The sequence below is a fragment of the Etheostoma spectabile genome, chromosome 23 (genome assembly GCF_008692095.1).
Source record: "Etheostoma spectabile isolate EspeVRDwgs_2016 chromosome 23, UIUC_Espe_1.0, whole genome shotgun sequence".
Classification (NCBI taxonomy): domain Eukaryota; kingdom Metazoa; phylum Chordata; class Actinopteri; order Perciformes; family Percidae; genus Etheostoma; species Etheostoma spectabile.
The window spans coordinates 11,413,658-11,434,025 of NC_045755.1; the positions used below are offsets into that span (position 1 = coordinate 11,413,658).

The 20,368-nt window shown below is 40.2% G+C and overlaps 2 protein-coding genes across 19 annotated transcripts in view; both read right to left on the reverse strand.

The window, feature by feature from the left end:
• LOC116672840 (ELKS/Rab6-interacting/CAST family member 1) overlaps nt 1–8,418 on the reverse strand; it is a 119,260-nt gene extending 110,842 nt beyond the window's left edge. For 17 of the 18 annotated variants that reach the window (XR_004327657.1, XR_004327656.1, XR_004327655.1 and 14 more), the window contains exon 1: nt 8,151–8,418. The gene's annotated coding sequence lies outside the window, so the exon portion shown is untranslated. The remainder of the gene's footprint in view (nt 1–8,150) is intronic. The other variant, XM_032504765.1, reaches the window with a different exon arrangement.
• Nucleotides 8,419–11,537: 3,119 nt separating this feature from the next.
• LOC116672862 (E3 ubiquitin-protein ligase TRIM21-like) lies at nt 11,538–18,941 on the reverse strand. Its single transcript, XM_032504834.1, is given in 5 exon segments — nt 11,538–12,146; nt 12,148–12,838; nt 14,467–14,996; nt 17,912–18,021; nt 18,814–18,941. Coding segments are annotated over 5 exon segments (1,872 nt in total). The 5' UTR covers nt 18,869–18,941; the 3' UTR covers nt 11,538–11,660.
• Nucleotides 18,942–20,368: the final 1,427 nt, after the last annotated feature.

Sequence of the window (20,368 nt, forward strand, 5' to 3'; positions counted from 1 at the left end):
GTGTGTGTGTGTGTGTGTGTTAAATGAGATAAATAACTATACTAACTATAAATAGTTAAGTCAATCAGGTCAAATAAAGCATGTAAATTACACAGCTGTGGAAATAATCAACTATGTGATTCCATTGTAAAGTAAATGTAAAAGGTGTAATAAGTAACAGTTTACTGTCTTTTGCAACAACAAAAAATTGCCATGATTCCTGACTCTCACATGTTATGAACATAATGAACAACCGTGCAGCATTTAAAAGGTGGAGTAAGCTTCAGACTCTTTGTTGTCAGTGTAGAATTGTAGAAATGTGAGGTAAATATACTAAAAACAATATTATATGCAACCTTAGGGGTTACAGTTACTGTATCAGATAAGGAAAGTACATTTACAGCTATTTAAAATGAATAGCCAGCTGGTCAATGGTCATAATTCAGTTATTTGGGTATCCTTGGAGACAGTGTCATCCTCAGGTCAGTGGACACATGGCCTATTGGACACACCATCTGATCCACACTGTCTACTTACAAAAATGACCTAAAGTGAACTAAACCACTTCATAAATAGTCAACATATATAAGACTTAAAAGTTCTGGAGGTTCACTTTAATGGTAACGAAAATCCAAGTTTCCAAGTATTCAGATATCATTACAGTATACATAAACTTTGGATGGGCGATAGATACAGCCTAGTTTTAATAGAAAGAGAATATTTAAAACTAGAATGTGCACATTTCTGGTTGAGAAGTTTGTTTGTGGCCTCTTGCAAATTGCTAACTACAATAGTAGAGTAAAGTATTTCAAGTATGATTAACTGTGCAGCCTTTTGGTCAACCCCTTTAAATCATCTGCTCTTTTTTTTGGGTCCCGACCCTGGCCTTTAACATCCCTGCAGTAGTGTATTTTTCCAACGCAGATCCGGCACAGATCTTTGGCCAGGGAACTGTTACTGACAACCAGTCAGTTACAACCACACACACACACACACACACACATACACACACACGCAGGCACGCATGCACACACGCACATACACAAGCACGCACGCACACACTGTCTCTCAAATGCAAAGAGGGACCATCTGCTGTGTCTCCCCTAAGGCCAAAAGCACACACCTGGAAGAGAAACAGGCCAGGATCCTGCCTCTAGCACAGGCACACACACCGTTACATACAATACAGTATATGCATTTACACGTGCACACAGAGCACAAACTGTGCACATGTGCAGATCTACACAATCAGCCAAACAAAACACATACAGCCAGACAGATAAATCAATACACATGCAAACAAACATGTGAAGAGACGACGCGTTCACAGATGAACATGCATGGACATCAGCTCAGTGGCCGTGAGTGATCCTGTCACTAACATCTAATGCTTCATTTGAGGCCAATATGATACCTCAGAGACATAGAGAGTGAGTATGAGTGTGTGGTGGTGTGTGTGTGTGTGTGTGTGTGTGTGTGTGTGTGTGTGTGTGGTGTGTCTGCTGGCCTGTACCTAATGTGTATGCTATGTCCAAATTCTCCCTATAATGCCAAACATACACAGATATCATCCAGCTTTAGTCTGAAGGAGGTACAGGTCAATAAAGACACAATCCTTCCACTTCAGAACTGCTTATCTTGTTGTGGTTGCACAGAGTTGGAGCCTATCCCAGCATGCATTGGGCACCAATCTATCACACAGCTAAACACACACACACACACACACACACACACACACACACACACACACACACTTCTTTTTATTTTTATTGGCTTGAAGACCTCCTAGAAACCACAACACGCACCATAGTGTGTTCTCTTCAGTTCCAGTCTAAGGGTCACAAAAATAAACCAGCAGTGTGTCCCACAGCACTGAGAGTCAGATGAAAAATAATAATGACCTCAAGCTTTCACATCACATGAACCTACCACTCTGGCAAACTTTTTTTATTCCAAATAATACCAATGCCACTGGAAACCACCCCACAAACAAACACACCTATGACACAGTTGGCGTCATGAGATAAGAAAACACAAGCATATGACTATCCTTGACCTTTCACAAAAATGTGAAAAACCAATGTGGTGCTGCTGTAAGAAACATCTGTTAGAACAGTGATACACTGAGAGTTGATAAAAGTTCATTGTTAAACTGTGGAAACAGTAGTTTGACAAAACAAATCATCGTCTAAGGTCCCATTTTTCATAGCTTTTAACCCCATATCACAGTCTTTATTAAAAGATGGAGTTTGCTGCTGTTCATAACCCTGAAATAAGCGAGTAAGATTTGGAAAATCAACAGCACTGCTGTTAACAAGAAGGGGATGAGCAGACTCTATTTCCTGAGGAAGCTGAGATCTTTCAACATGTGAAGGATCGAATGTTGGAGATGTTCTATCAGTCTGTTGTGGCCAGCGCTCCGTTCTCCTCCGCCATCTGCTGGGGCAGCAGCATCGGAGCCAGCGACACAAACAGACTGAACAAACTGATCAGGAAGGCTGGCTCCGTGATCGGCTGCAAACAGGACGCTGTTGAAGCTGGGGTGTAGAGGAGGTCACTGAACAAACTGTTATCTATAATGGATAACTCTGACCACCCTCTCCACCCCAGACTGGTCCAACAGAGGAGCACCTTCTCTAAGAGGCTCCGACAGCTACAATGTTACACAGACCGCTACAGGAAATCATTTCCACCACAGGCAATACAACTTTTTAACACTTCATCACAACTGCACTAAGTTCACCTTACACAATAGGTTTATACAGCTTTATCAATAATGGTTAAACAGTTTTTATTTTTATTCCCAACTTGTATATATTTTAAATTATTTGTTCTTATAGTATATCCTATTATTTCATGTATATTCTGTATTGCTGTGTATTCCTATTTGATGTACCACTGTGCAAAGGATGTCCTGGTACGGCAGTTGTGACCGTATCAAGTGCCGCAAATAACCTTCATTTTTGTTATCAAATATTCTACAGTTTAAAACCCAACAATGTTCAGCTAATATAGAAGACGATGAAATCCAGAAAATATTCACATTTGAGAAGCTGTACCCAGGAAATTCTCGCCATTTTTGCTTTTTTAAAGAAAGTAAATCAATTGTCAATATTGCCACTGTTTAATTATCGGTCAATCAATCGAATACCTAATTTTTCCTTTCAACTCCAATCACAAAAAATGGATTGTTATCCAATAAGACTGGAGCAATTACAATACAATTGCACTTTCACCTTAGCTCCCTTTTTATATGCTGTATCGCAATCATCCAACCACAAAATGCTCTACTATAACCACAATACCTACTGGAACAAATCCTGAAACAGGCTCATCCCCATTTTCTCCACAGGAAACATCAGCACACACAACGCCCTTTATTTGATCCACTGCCTCCCTGTACTGTTACTAACAGCCATTTTGCATGTCTCGTCTTTCCTCCACACACTCCTTCCTCACACACACAATGTTGTCTTAAGCCTCACACAACCCTACAACATCACACTAGGATACCAAGGAAGTCTCCGTGGTTGAATGCCATGTCCTGTACTTGTACTTGTGTCGGTGGGTGTTCAGTACGTGCTGGCACAGCAGAAAAAATGAGTTCAAGTTAGTAATTTTCACAACAAATTTACAAAGAAAAAAGATACTCGTAAATTCTTCAACTACATTGGGATATTAATAGGGCAAACTTGTTAGCAAACAGTTACCTAATAACACATCCATTTATTTTTCCCATCGTCGTCTCCTCCCTCTAATCCCTCCCTTCCCTCTCTGACGCTGCCTTGTCTCCTTGATGCTTTCACTTCCTCCCACTCTCCTTCTCCATCAGCATTCCTGAAGGTGTTCGGCATGTTCTCTTTATGTGACAACCACACATCCATCTGTCACACTGCACAATGCAATGCAACACACACACAATGCAACACACACACACACACACTCTACATAGCCGGCTGGTGTATCAGTGTGAGTGCTGAATTTTACAAAGTTTGTGTCTCGCCCGGGGATCGAGGCTCATAAAAACACATTATACTCATCTTGAATATTATTATTCACCATTACTTTCTGTTCCTGTCAGGCTCGCTGCGATATGATGCTGCTGGAAAGGACTCCCTGGTGCTGTCTGGGGTAACACATTTCAACTCGACAGTCCAGCTGAAGGGGAGAGCCGTACTCACTCTGAAGCTAATCTGTCTGAAGATTTAAGTGGATGACCCATGGTTCACCACAGTCAGCTTTTTTAACATTCACAGCTGCTTTATCATGATGATAACATTAACTCTCTGAAAATCAGATTGTTATTTGTCTAAAGAGGGCAAAGGGGAGCTAAATTATCTTAACCTCAATAGTATTACTATTACTACATAGTAAATACTAAATAAAAACAAGACTGTGTGGCAGCTCATGTGTCATCCCATGCGCTTATTTATCTCTCAGATTTACATTAATGTGATGTTAATGTTTGTAATATGTATGCAATGTGTAATGTTTATGTTTAATCTTTAAATATTGGATTTGAGTGAACATCCAGACTTAAAAACAGTTTTTATCCACAGGCCATCAGGCTGTTGAACGACTCAGTCTACTGACATTTTTACTCGCAATCTAATCACTGTTTGCACTACACTGTGAATGTTTGCATTTGTTCAATGCATATGCTTTTTATAATGTTTTTAATGTCTTGCTGCTGCATGCAATTTTATACCTGAATCTTTTAAATATATTGTGTGTATATTGTGTACATTTTTATATTGTGGGAAACGTTGCAAACTTTAGAATTTCATTGCATGGTGTAAAATCTGTGCATATGACAAATAAATATCTTGAATCTTGAATCTCCTGTGGCAATTGCTGTGTTAAATTAATAGCAATTGAATATATGTGTAACGCATGAATATACAAAAAGAGATGAATAAATAAGAAACTGGCTGACACAGAAACAAAAACAAACTGGAGCGGGAAAGACATGCTGCTGGCATACGAGGACGAGTTGCATCAAATCCTAAAGAAAATGTAGTACCACACACAATGTAGTGTCACACGCAGACAGTAAAGATTCCTATAAAGTGATCCTGGTTAATTGTGTTGTGCAAGCCTGATGAATGCCAATAATAGGCTACACTACCCAATTTTAAAATACTGTTCTAACATATTGTTTATTATGTAAATTATTTTGTATTTGTTGTAAAAGTGTTTTAAGTCAAAAGAAGTGTGATAAATAGATGCAATTCTTGCGTTTGCATGGCCAAGTTAAGTGAAGGATTTTCACTTTCATCTTTTCTATCCAAAGTCCAAAATGTCTCAGGGCAGTTTGTCTTTTCTTTGTGGTGTATTTGGGCTTACTAGGACTCACTTAGCACTGCTGTGTAATGCATAGCTCATGCAATGATGCCGTTTGGTTTTGGGTAACATGTTATTAGTGGTTTGGCTTAGTTTTGCATGCAAACACAGTTGGTCTCCATGTTAGAACTTGGTATTGTTGACAAATCAAAATGATAGTTTTGTGCTGATTTTTTAATTTTTAACTGAATTGCAACACATCCAAAGTAATTTCTACAGGATGTATGTGGAAATGTATAGAGGAATTAAAGCAACACTGTGTAACTTTTCCCACTTCGACCGTCCTACAGGTTGGAAGCGTAATTGTCCCATTATGTCTCATTAGAACTACAGATCCGCTACCTGATCTGGCAAACTTGCATAGCGCGGTTATAGACGGTAGAGAGCCGCAAAGCGAATGCAGAAGGGCTGTTCACGCTGTTACAAGTTGCTGAACCACTGAAACGATTTTGGAAACATTATTTTAAGTTACAAAAAGTTCTCTATTGTTGCTTTAAAAGACCACAGTTTCAATAATGAAAACATGTTTTGTCACTTGTAAAACTTGATTTTTGGTTTAGAGAGATTTTCAGACTGAGAGCCACACCTTTCCTTCAAAGAGAAAAAAACAACTAATCCTGCAAGCTACCTACTGAAATAGCCAAAACTACCATGGTGTTTTTTTCTTCAATTAACTGAGCGACCCAATTACACTTGAGAGAAAATATTAGGCAGAAGATGTCTGGGCAAGATACAGATTTTGGCTCACCAGAGTGACTGTGCTCCTTGTAAATTCATTCTGTACACACCAGTCCTAGCAGCGATAAGACATATCATATGGTTCAGACACTGGAAAGCACAACGCTGATAAGAGGCAGATAGCATCAGCTCCAGTCTATTGTGTACCACAGGAAATTAATCTGAGATGCAGGCTGGGCAAACAAAATGCGCATACAACAATCAGACGTTCACACACACACACACACACACACACACACACACACACAGACACACAGACACGCTGTTGCACAAAAAGTACACTGATGTCATGCACATGCAAACACACCGCACACTTATCTAATCTTGGCTGCTGCCTACATAGCAAATATGGAAAATGTACCGTTGAGACCCGACAATTAACACAAAAGGCAGGGAAGCACAAAACTAATTCATGAGTGTGTGTAGTAGTTAATGGAAGAGAAAGTGAGATTGAAACTCCCCCAGGCTGCTCCTGTAAAAAGGAATGTGCTCATACAGTCAATTTGCCAGATTAAATAAGGATGAAGCGAGTTGGGAAGGTGACTTAAACACCCTCTATCTATCTATCTATCTATCTATCTATCTATCTATCTATCTATCTATCTATCTAAGGGTGTAGAAATAAATCCTTCCACTGGCAAAATGATGAAACAAATTGAATACATAAATAATAAACAAGGCATGAACAATTATGGTCTTGTGATAAAAGTGAGTTCTGGGAATAATTTGAAAGAGATACTGTCTTTGTCAAGTTAAGTTCCTCATGTCCTTAAGTCAAAAGTTTGCACCTTTGATGTTAAGCATGGAGACAGGAGTCAGAAGGCTCTTCGGCTCAAAGGCACAAAGGTTTATTAGGAATCTGAAGTTCAAGTAAATAAATTTAGAAACAAATTCAAACAAATTCTAAACAAAAGAAACCCCCCAGTAGAGCAACGTTCCCCCAGACTCAGACTGAGGTTAAGTTAATCAGAGCCTGGACATTTAAAAATGTCTAGTGTTTACAACAATCTCAGTGGAAGGAAGCAGCTCAGTTCCCTGACGTTCCCGGAGGAGGAGCGGTGCAAAGAAATAGAGCTGTGGGCGGAACACCCCCTTGCAACACACACACACACACCCACACAAAACACACACACACACACACACACACACAGCCGATTTAACCTCCCAGTCTTCAGCAACACGTCCTATCGGTTCCATGTTTTGCTCCGATTTATTAGGTTTGTAAAGATGTTGTTACCCAGTCGTTTACACGTTGCTTGGTCTCGGCTTTGCGTGCAATTGGCCAGCTGGCAAGACGTTGCTGTTGACAATCCTGTGCAACTAAGGTAGCATTAATAACACTATTAACGTACATATTTGTTCCTTAGAGTTCAGATCCCAAACAACCGGCATAAAGAAGTTGACACAACTAAAAGTCCCCATGGGAATTATAGCAAGAGATGAAACTTATATTGACTACCACAGGCACACTTTAAGTCTTATAAGGGAATATTAGTGATAACACCATATAAACTGTAAACTAATATTATAGGATTATGATAGCTGGCTAGCTTTGAAGAAACCACAAGGCTGTCAGCAGCACTTCTGCAGCCTGCAACACAGTGAACAGATTGATAATCGCATTTAGAGGTACATACAAGACATATTATTAGCTTATTACTCCGGGGGAGCCTAAAAGGTTGATTTGTTGAACAAAACTAGAGGACGCCTTGTTGAATGGGCTCGCATTGTCATTTGTCGACCACACAAATACAAAATGTATCATGATGACTATCGTGATGTATCATGAAGTCTGGCCGAAACACGTCCGCTGCTGTTGCCCACCGGGCGGAAATATAACAGAGCCCCGCCGAAGGTCTCACACCTCAAAGCAGGCATCACATTTTAGTCATGTTATCGCTGGTGTTCTTTTTATTCCACAAACCAACGTGACTGTGACGAGGCACACAAACGACACACATGTGAGGTTGACCGAGAAGTGGCCAACATGTCTACAACACATACACACACACACGTAGGCCTGTGTAATAAAACATGCATGTGTATACGCACGTCACACTCAAGACTGCCAGCTAACTTCCAATACTCACTGCGGCTGTTTACTCTACTGCCCTCGGTTGTGAAATAAGCTCTGTGCAAAAGAAGGCCAGTCACATCTCTTCAGTTATTTCGCTGCTGTCAAACCTTAAAGTGACGTTTCGTAACGTAACAGCCGAGGTGAAACGCTCTCTTTCGGGGGCTTGTCTTCCTGTCTCGTATCGCTCCTGTCTATTATCTCTTCTGTCTCTTTCCCTCCTTTCCGTCTTTGCCAGCTCTACCACTGGTGGCTTCCCCACTGTTCGGGCGCTCCCGTGACGTCACGACGGTGCAGCGCGCGCCCCCGAGACGCAGACGACCCCTCCTCCCCCTTGTCTTCCAACTGAGTCGCGTACATGCTAATCCATAATTATCAATAATCCATTGTCCGTTTATTAATTGTCATATTTTATCTTATAAATCCTTAATTTTATAACCTGTAAAACAATGTGTCAGCATTTTATATGGATAACGGGTGATGTAATTCAGCAGGTAAAATCCATGTTTAATAACTTGCTAATTAGAGGATGTATTCATATCCTTTACTTATTGATAACAGTAGTAGGACCCCACTAAAAAAACTCCTGTACAAGTAAAAGTCCTGTTTTGATTATTATTAATGTAATAGTAGCCTACATACCATTTATATCAATTATTACTATAGAGACCCTACTATAATAATAAAATTATTAATGCAGAAAAATGACCCCGTTGACTTTTATTTGTATGCCTAGTTGATTGAGCTGACTTTTAACTATTATTATACAATCTTGGCTCATTTGCTCTATAAGGATAAACACTATTTCAGAAGACCAATGTATTGTTTGTGTGTAAAACCTTAATTTGTAAGTGGCTTTTAAATAAATAAACGCTTCCCTATGAATTATGGTGGTGTAGAAGTACTGTAAAAAGTGATATGAAATGTATCATACAAAGATACTCTGTAAATTGTTATTTTTATTCTGTTCATTTGTTTATGAGATGATGACTGGGTTTGATACAAACCGTGGTCAGAAGCTTGTAGAAGATGTAGGATTTATATGATTCAATAAAATACCTCTCAAGTTCATAAATGTCATAGCCATTGAGTCCTTTTAACCCCAACCCTGTATCGCACTCAGCACATTTGATTTGTGGTAACATTAAATTCATTATTCAATCATTTATAATTAGTTATTTAATTTCCTCACTCTTACATCTTGAGAAGATCTCACTTTTCCTTTTTTTTTTTTTAGTGTGATGCTTATACTGTAAGTCCTTTCTGCATCCATTCATTGGACCGATTTCCTGTTCTACACTTCCAAGTCAGTCTGTGTTTGATGAGTAAATGACCTACATACAGTATGTGGCATATTTCATGGCTGGTCACCCTGGCTTCCCAGGTCTCTTTCTCTGCCTCCCTGTCTCTCTCACACACAATTACATGTACATCATCCTAACGAAATCTGTCAGACGGAGACACTCACTCACACACACACACACACACACACACACACACACACACACACACACACACACACACACACACACACACACACACACACACACACACACACACACACACACACACACACACACACACACACACACGTGTCCCAGTTCCCAGGGCGCCAGTCAGTCAGACAGCTGCGGTATAAATAGTCTGCTGGCTAAAGTTCCCCTTGAGAGGAAAACTCCAGGAGTGGTAGACCAGCGCGCCCTTCTGTAATGTCTCTGCTAACCTGATCAGTGTAAACTTTTACTGGTGGCTTTTAGTTGTTTAATGACAAAAAAACTAAAAGGACCCCTTTTCTAATCAGAACACGTTGCCCATGAGCAAGGCACTTGACCCCCCCAACAGAGCTCAATCAATGTAATTTAAGAAAAGTGGAAAAAAACCAGCAAAGATCACTTGTATTAAGCAATATACTACATATCAGATGCATAGTACACACATATCAAACACCTGGTTTTAAAGCTTTTTTTTTAACAGATATGTTCTGCTGGAGCTGCTGCCCCCACAACCCAATACCGGATAAGTGGATGAAGATGGATGGATGTTCTGGTCAATCATGCCAGATGTCTTGGCATGCAATGAAAGCTCGTATTCAAAAGTGCAATGAGTGGAATGTGGACCCTGAAGTCAATGGGTTTCACGGTAATCAAATCATAAAAGAGCACGTTTTATATGCTCACAATTGTATACTTGAATTCCAAGAAGTCACTGATGAACAAAAGTATTGATACATAGCATAAAGCAGGTGGAGTAATGTGAAATGTTAACCCAGTTGATTACTTAATCAACTTAATTAATCAAGTTAATAAAAACGTTCAAAAGTGTCCATCACAATTTCGTGAAGCCCACATTAACATATTAAAGTAGCTGGTTTTGTTCAACCATCAGTTCAAAACCAAAATATATTTAGTTTACTATTATATATACTGTATGTGCTTGAGAAAACAAGCAGATATTCATAAGTGCTCTTTTTTCTAATAAGACAGGCTTAAAGTTTTTTGTCTTACCTTGACAGTTTCAGCTGCTGACTCTGCAGTCATCTTCAGAAGTGTCACGTGATGTTGTGACATCTACTGTGGGTGTGATATATTTAGTTTGTGATGGAATGACGTTGTGCCTCCCCGCCGTCCAACAAGGTATAAAAAAAACTCTAAGCCTGTCTTATGAGAAAAAAAGAGCACTTGTAAATTTAATAGTAGGCTAAATTAACTTGTTTGGAAGCAGATATTTACATTTGAGAAGCAGAAGTACATCATTTTTTTAATCTGTTATCAAAATGATTACAAAGATTAATTTTTCTGTAGGTGGACGAATCTTAAACCTACAAATCAAAAACAGTTTAGGTTCCTCTGATGCCATCGTCTACTCCTGGTTATCGTTTCTACGGTAGCATCTTTGAGAACCAGACCAGGACACTGGTCAAACAATGGTGCCACCTCCTGGACAGATGCAGGTATTCCAACGAGTGTGTAAATGTAGTACACAACTAATCTATCTTTTACCTTTGTCCACAATTTGAAATGAACCAAATCACCAACTTTGGTGTCATATAAGTTTACATTCCATGTTTTTGATTGTCTATACTGTCATTTTGAATATTCTGTGCACAAAATCAATTGCATTTCGGTTCGTCTGCTCATCCTAAGGTTTCTTTCATTTTTTTTCCCTTCTTAAGGTTTGTTGGGGGGGGGGATTCTTTTAGAGTTTGTGATATTAATAAAATTGACTTGACTTGAACTGTCAAATCTGACTGTTTTCGTAATATGGCTAGAAAAACAAAAAAGCTAAGAATTAAATCCAAAACTATGATTTACAAAGTGTTCTTGTTTTTTTGTAATGTGTGATACAACTCCTAGAACTACTCTCACTAATAAAAAATAAGAAATATAATGTATATTCCAATATTGTGTGTGCACGATTACTTAATACAAAAAAAAACCTGAGAAAGATGAAATGATCTGAAATGAGAAAACCTTTCGGTACAAATTACTCATTCCCTTCCCCTGCTGTATGCAAGACTTCCACTTGCTCAAACTACAGGAGTGATAACGAGCATGTTGTCATAATCATTTTCAAAGATGCCAAAAATAGGGTAGAGCTTTGGTTTGCTACTTAAAGATGTGGCAGCCATAGAATAGAGAACATCTTGTTGTGCAGGTGGGGTCTCCATGAAGGCACATCCCGTGTAGGAGTAGATCAGAGTCCTGTTTTCCACGTCATAGAAGGAGACCTCTCCCTTCTCGTAATCGACAAACACACCAACTGTCTGGGACCTTTGCCTCAGGTACAGGGGAGCATTACTAAAATTATTAGCAAAGTTTTCCTCGTGGACCTGGGATATTGGATTATAGATGTGAATGATTGTCCAGCCGCCCTCCTTAGGGGTGGGAAAGAATAATATCTCCCTGTTAATGGACTCTTTGACCACTCCCAAGAGCCAGCCTTTACTTGCAATGACCCGGACTTCATAGTAGAACCTGCCGGAGGAAAAACCCTCTTTCCCAAGAACAAAAGGGTTGTCGTACAAAACTTCTACCAAATAAAGCAGTACAAGACGGTAGACCTCCAGCGAATCTCAGTTGTTTCCCATCTTGAGACACTTCAAGTTTGGAATTGGCTGTGTAGGGGTCTAGAGTCACATCCACCGCATTACACTGCTGGACCATCATCAATTTGTCCTGCGGCGGAGTCCACGCTTCTTTAACAAACTCATCCGTCATCACGTTCTCAGCTGCATCACAACCATCAGATAGCCTGACCTCATGGATAACCATCTCCATCTCATTACTGATTTTCTTTTCCATATGAGCCACTGCTTTTATCACCATCCCCACAAAACTCTGCCGACTGATGTCATTGAGGTCGGATGTCAATGGAGAGGTGGAGTAAGACAGGGGGCTGAGTAGGTCCTCAGTGTGGTCATGGAAGAGGAGAGATGGACGGCTCTGCAGGAGGTGCAGGTGGTCCTCTGTTTGTAAAAGTTTCTCTATTTCAGATCTTCTCCTCCTCGACTCAGCGACTTCTTGCTCCAGCTGTGTCATGCAGTCTTCAGCCTCCTTCTGTGCTGCTTTCTGCTTCTCCTGGATCACTCTGATCAGATCAGCCTGGCTTCTTTGCAGAGAGACCACCAGAGCAGTGAAAACCTCAGATATGTCTGCTATCTCTTTCTCTAACTCTTTCTTGTCAATGTCAATGTCAATTTTATTTCTATAGCACATTTAAAAACAACAGCAGTTACCAAGTGCTGAAAGGGTAAGTATCAAATACACAAATAACAAGTGTAAAATCACTCCAACCAAATACATCACAGGGAGACAAACAACACTTTAAAATACTCAATCCAAGTTACGAGGTTAAAAGCCACAGCAAACAGGTGCGTCTTAAGCAGTGATTTAAATGTTTGTAAGGACTGTGCCGCTTTAATATGCATGGGGAGGTTGTTCCATAGGGTGGGGGCGCCCACTGCGAAGGCTCTATCGCCCTTGTTTTTTAGCTTCGATCTTGGGACGTCCAAGAGCAGCTGGTTTGACGACCTCAGCGTTCTGACTGGAGAATGGTGGCATAAGAGATCAGCCAGGTAAGATGGCGCCAAACCATTTAAGGCCTTAAAAACAAGCAACAAGATCTTAAAATCTATCCTGTAACGGACAGGTAGCCAGTGGAGGGAGGCCAGGACTGGTGTTATATGTTCCTGTTTTTTTGTTTTAGTTAAAAGGCGAGCAGCTGCGTTTTGGACTAGCTGGAGCCGATTTAAAGATTTCTGGGGTAGGCCCATATATAGAGAGTTACAATAATCCAGCCGAACATTGATAAAAGCATGAATTACTTTTTCAAGGTCTTTCAAAGGAAGATAGGCCTTTATTTTAGCTAGAAGTCTTAACTGGAAGAAACTGGTCTTGACAACTGCACTGATTTGTTTGCTAAAAGTAAAGGAGGTATCAAAAATAACACCAAGATTTTTTATAGTGGATCGATTTTGGGAGGCTGAAGGGCTCCCAAAATTCTGTTTTATTATCGTTTAGAGTGAGGAAGTTTACATCCATCCAGGTTTTACCTCCTTTAAGCAGTCAAACAATGGCTGCACAGACTCTTTGGTTATAGATTTCATTGGCAAGTATATTTGGACATCATCAGCGAAACAATGATAGGAGATGTTATGTTTCTGAAAAATAGAACCCAGTGGCAGCATGTACAGTGAAAATAGGATAGGGCCCAGAATAGAGCCTTGAGGGACCCCACAGGTAAGAGGAGCAGCTGACGATGAGTGTTCAGCTAAATGAACAGAGAAGCTCCTATCAGTCAAGTATGACTGAAACCATTTCAAGACAATACCTTTGATACCTACACAGTGTTCAAGGCGAGATACAAGGATTGTGTGATCCACGGTATCCAAGGCGGCAGTCAGGTCTAAAAGCACCAGCACAGCAGAGTTGCCTGAATCCACTGTTAAAATGAGATCATTAAAAACCCTTAAAGGTGCGGTTTCTGTACTATGCCGTGGTTTAAAGCCGATTGGAACTTTTCCTGGATGCCATGGTTATGGGAATGTTTGTATTGTTCAAGACTATTTTCTCCAGCACTTTCGAGAGAAAAGGTAGTTTGGAAATAGGCCTAAAGTTAGAGAGAACGTTTGGATCCAGATCAGATTTTTGATAAGAGGCTGCACTACAGCTGTTTAAAAGCAGCTGGGACACAACCTGTACTCAGACATGTTTTATTAAATAAGAATGATGGACCCGACAGTATTAAAACGTCCTTTAAAAGACGTGAGGGAAGAATATCTGAAGGACAATTTGTGGGCCAGACTCTGACTATCTTAGATAGGACAGGAGTGCCGATGCATGGATTTAGTGTTTTCCATCATTTTTATCTCTGACATCACATAGCCCAGCTCAACTTTCCTCTCTTTGAACGCACGCTCTAGTGGGATGGCTTCATGCCTTGCATGGTTGTCTTTTAAGCACATGAAACAAACACACATCTGGTCTTTGCGACAGAAGAGCTCGAACATCTTGTCGTGCCGCTCACACACCCTGTCCTCCAGGTTTGACACAGGGTCGATCAGCTGGTGCTTCTTAAGGCTTTTGACTCTCTGATGAGGCTCCAGGTGAGGCTGGCAGTACGACGCCAAACACACCAGGCACGTCTTCTGGGCCTTGAGCTTCGGCTCAAGGCAGATGTCACAGGGCACCTCCCCTGGTTTGGCAAGGATGTCTTTGTCCCCCCTCAACCTCACGTTGTTGAAATGCTCAACCATATCTCTGAACTCTGTGTTGACCTGAAGCTGTTGCTTTTTGCGGAACTTCTTCTTACAGAGGGGACACTGTATCTGGCCGCTGCTGGCCCAGTACCCTGTGATACAAGCCTTGCAGTAGTTGTGTGCACATGGAGTAGAGACAGGGTCCTTAAATGGATCCAGACAGATTGAACACAGGAGTTGTTCTTCCCAAAGGAGGCTGCTGGCTGAGGCCATGTCTACATGAGAGGAAAAGATTTGATGATTAGGATGTTCAATGTAAAACCCCAAAATGTATAAATCAAGTGGGTGACTTACATTTCTGACTACCATTTCCCTCCCTTTGTAACAACGCAATATGCAGGTCAAAGCATAAGGGCAGCACGTTGTGCAGAGGTGTGACACTTTGGAAAATATAGTTTTTTCTTAGACTATATTTAAGAAAAATATAGTATGCTGCTGTAGATATACTGCAGGTTGGATTCAATGTGAAACAGCTTGTCACCAGAACACCTGTAGATTCTGTGTTGTTTGCAGTGATTTTTGGATTACTCTTTATTGAACTCTAGCCAATTTAAAAACCAATTTCTGAAAACTTTGATGGGTTGCTGTGGCTCAGGTCATCATCTACCAATCGGGAAGGTTGGTCAGCCAAGTTTCCTTGGGAAAGACACTGAACCGAGAATTGCTCCCGATGCTGCACCATGGTTGTGTGCAAGTGTGTGAATGTTTATCTGATGAGCAAAAACCTTGTGTACGGCAACCTCGGCCCCCATTGTATGAATGTGTGCTAATGGCGATGGTCCCATGTAAAAGCACTTTGAGCAGTTGTTAAGACTAGGAGAGTGCTATATAACAGGCTGGATAAACTGATCAGGCGGGCCGGCTCTGTGGTCGGCATGAAGCTGGACTCACTGGTGACGGTGGCAGAGAGGAGGACACTGGACAAACTGCTGGACGTTACTAAATGCCAGCCACCCCCTGCACACCGTCCTCAGCACCCAGAGGAGCTTGTTCAGTGGAAGGCTGCTCCTTCCCAAGTGTCGGACCAGCAGACTCGAGGACTCCTTTGTCCCTCGTGCCATCAGACTGTACAACTCCTCACTCGGGGGGAGGAGGAAATAGGGCAGAGAGGACAATACGCCTACATACATAAATACACAAACACACACACCTGGACTTACATTAATACCTGGTCACTTTACGACTTTAACACTTTAACACTGGACTCAACACTGACACTTTGATAATAATTTATGGTCTTTTTTTATCTTTATTTGACAAATGTTCTTTTTGTTATTATTATTACTGATACTTTTATTTTGTTGTCTTTATACTGTCTTTTTTATCTTTTTTTTTTTTCTTGCTAAAACTGCTGCTGGAATTTTCAATTTCCTCGTGGGAGTCATCCCAAAAGGATCAATAAAGAGAAGTCTAAGTCTATATGAAGGCAGGCCATTTACATTCACTTGTTATTCTGAGAGATAACAAAGAACTCATAGGTACTCTTCTTAAAAACAAACTGGTACTATGTTCTTTAGTCAATAGTCAGTAAATGAGATAAAAGGAGCAAGGATAACATGCAACAAGCTCCATGCCTTAACCTCTCTAGACCATAATGATGTGTTATATCAACTCCATTGTATTTCTTCTTACAATGCAAACATGCAGTCAAATTAGACTGCAATTGTCGTCACAGCAGTGTACATTGAGAGCTCCAGTATTATAGCTTCAGTGCAATGATCTAACCAATATGAGCATTTTAGGACGGATTATTACTCTTACGATGACTAAAAGGAAAAAATTCAGAGTCCACAAATAGATTTAAGGTATGGTCTTACTAACATGCAGCGTGACCTATTAAATTAATTGTCTCGCACGCTGATGGGAATCCGTGCAGTTAAGGAGGAAAATAACATTTGGTGTAAATTAGAATTTATCAATAAAATCATGACATTTGTAAATAGTCGTCGATCTGATTTAATACAGGAAATAGGGACCCTGCCCTGCCACGGTGAAACAGCCCAGATAGTTTAGCATTGGGACACAGGTTAATTTATTGTTATTATAGCCTATTTGTTTGATCATCTCGACACAGTTTATTAGATTTTTTGAAGTTATTTTAGCTCAAAGTAGGGGACATTAACTTTACCTGCCGAGAAGTCTGTTGTCTGTGGAAACTGACGTGTAGGGAGGGGGGGAGGGTCCACTTTAGGCATTTACTTTCATTTCTTGAGAAATAGTCGACAGATTGAAACGCATTCTATGTGTAGGCGGTTACGTGCTATAGCGTGATTCGCCCTACAGGCACAGGAGGTGCGCTGTGGATCCTAAATCTCATCTGAAAATTGTTTACGTATGGGGTTTGGGCATAAGGAGTGGGGATTGGTTAAGCAATACTTGGGTAAGCCAATCAGAGGCAGAATAAGGCGGGCCCCGAGGCACGTCCATGACGTAAACACATCTAGCGGATCCGATTTAGCATCCATCGAATTGCGCTGGGCTTTGAAGTCCATTTGACAAAATGGCCAAACCATGAATATACAAAGGGAACAAACGGTGAAATAACAACTTCCGTGTCCGTCACGTGACGCCATTGGGACCAAATACTTTTTTTGCTATAGACTTACATGGCCAAAGACACGTCTCTAGACTAAAAGGACCCCTTATCAATCATAACAGAACACATTTCCCTGTGAGCAAGGCAGTTGACACCCCAGCAGAACTCAATTAATGTAATCTGGGGAAACAGCAAAACACAAAAACAAACATTTGAGAAGCAAAACTTTAAGAAATGCACTTTTATTAAGCCGTACAATACATATCATATGCATGGTACACACATATCAAACGCCTGGTTTTGAAGCTCATTTATCAGATATGTTTGACATGCCAGATGAAATTGGCCTCCAAGAAAGCTTGCATTTAAAAAAAAAGAAAATAGCGGAATATAAGCCCTGTAGTCAATGGGTTTCACATGCAGTGATCAAAACATAAAATGACAGTGTTCACTCCTTCTTTTCCTCCAAGAGTAGAATCCAAGCCTTGCAGTAGTTGTGTCCACATGGAGTAGAGACAGGCTCCGTGAATGCATCCAGACAGATTGAACACAGGAGTTGTTCTTCACACAGGAGGCTGCTGGCTGAGGCCATGTCTACATGAGATTAGGAAGATGATGATTAGTATGAGACTTACATTTTGACTCATTAGAAGGTCAAGTGGTACTTGTTTTTTGGTGTTCAAAATTGTTAACACCTACCTTTTGTAGCATGGCATCCAACACAATATGCAGGTCAGAGCATAAAAGGCAACATGTACAGAGGTGGAACTTTAGGAAAATACTGGTTTTGGTCAAGACTGCTGTTGATATACTGAATGTCGGATTAAACATGCAAAAGGTTGTCACCAAAACGCCTGTACATAGTGTGTTGTTTTCTGATTAGTTTAGGCTTCTTTACTGAACTCAAACAAACCAGTTTCTAGCAACTACTTGTTTTGGGAAAAGTAAAAAATTAACTTTACTCGATTACTCAATATGAATTGTTTTATGGCATTTAATGCCTCAATTACCTGTGAGTAGAAAGATGGCAGGACATTACGACAGAGAGATAAAGGATGACATGCACCTGACACCAAAGGCCCAAAAAGCCTGAGAAAGCATGATGGCGGAATTAGCAATAAAGACATTTAGGAAGCCATTCAAGCAGTAATCAAGAGATTTGTTGAGGAAGACGTGAGTCTCAAGAGATTTGTCCTCCGCAAAGAGGCTAACACACAAGCTGCAGAAAAAAACAAAGAGGAAATTGGAAAATATCAGAGACATGTGGAGTCTCTGACAAAAGAAAACAGCTCTTCGGCTGAACTGAACTAGTAGAGTGCAAAACACAAGAGGAGATAAGATCTAAGAAAATTAAGTTACAAGTGAAGTAGTATTTAGCATTTTTACCAGGGTTTTTCCAGTGGCGGTAGATAAACTCTGGGAATCGGTTGACACGGTTCATCGCCTAGGCAAGAAAAACCAACGCGAGGCACAACAAAATGCCGTGGCCCATCATCATCATCCAGTGACGATGTCTGGAAGAAATCAAAAGATGCAAGGGTCTGCAAAAAACTCAAAATTCAGTTTAACATCAGAATTTGATTACCACTTTTGGATTGACATTACAGATCTGTTACACAATGCTTTTACAGAATATACTGTATTGAAAAGTGATGTTTGTCCTCCAAAATGAAAACAGTTAATAACCTCACTATTTAAATCCAATAAGGATTTACTGAAACTCGCCAACAAGATTACAAACTACTCTTGTAATCGACTTTAACATGTTTTGATCAAACTGGTTGCTTACAGGATTGTAACTCATTGTGACTTTTTTTATTATGAATTTCACATCATTCAGTTCACAAATTATACCGTTTTTTTCTTATAGGAAAAACCAGTAATTGGAAAAGCTTTGCATATGATTTTTATTCTCTCCAGGGCATCTACCGTGTAGTCTGAGCTTAACCTGAACAAATTTGAACCACTGTACAGATGTTCATATGTCAATTCCTTTAAAACTTAAAAGTGAAATATTTAGACATACACTTATTAAAAGATGGAAAGAACCTGAAACTAATGAACATCCGTTTTTTTTTTATGTCCAATCACACTTCAATTTTTTGGCAATAGATGAATAATTAAGAACATTTTAAATTGAAACACAGCAAATTATAATACACAAAGATAACAGCGCCAGAGAAATATCTAATATGATGCAACACCATGATAATTTTGAGTAAACATCACATTAATTCATGTAAACGAAAAGAAAATCTGGAACCCTCACAAACTTGGTTTAAAAATGAATTAAACAAATTTTTTTCTACAAATAGTTGCTGATACAACCAGCTAGTTAAAAAAAGTAATTCTATAAATTCCATCCCTTGTATTATTTTCATTATGTTCATGTAGTACATGGGTCTCAAACTCGCGGCCCGGGGGCCATTGGGGCCCATTCGCGGGAAGATTTTGTGGCCCCTACTTGACATCAAAGTTAAGTGTTAGTGCGGCCCGCGCGTTCTGAAACTTTTCTCATTGCGCTTGTACTATGGGCTACCGTAGTAGTCTCCTGAACAGCGGCGTAACGGTTGTCAAGCTAGCTAAGTATCTTTGCGGCAAATGCCTGAGGTTGACAATGTGAACTTGTTGGGAAATGCACCAACCATATCAGATCTAGGGGTTTAAAGCACCGGCAGTTCCAAGCCCTGTTGGAGGAAATAGTTTTTTTTTGGAATACTTGATGCGCCAGTCCAAACCCAGACTCTACTTCCAGCGGCCCCCAAGTAAGTTGAGTTTGAGACCCCTGATGTAGTATTTTATTGTTATTTATTTATATATTTTATGTATTGTCATATAGCGTGGCTGTTTTTAATCTGTTATTGATTTTAAGGAATGCACCTAATTGTTCTAAATCTAGTCTGAAAAAAGAAGAAAACAAGGGCTACGTCGGACATGCTAT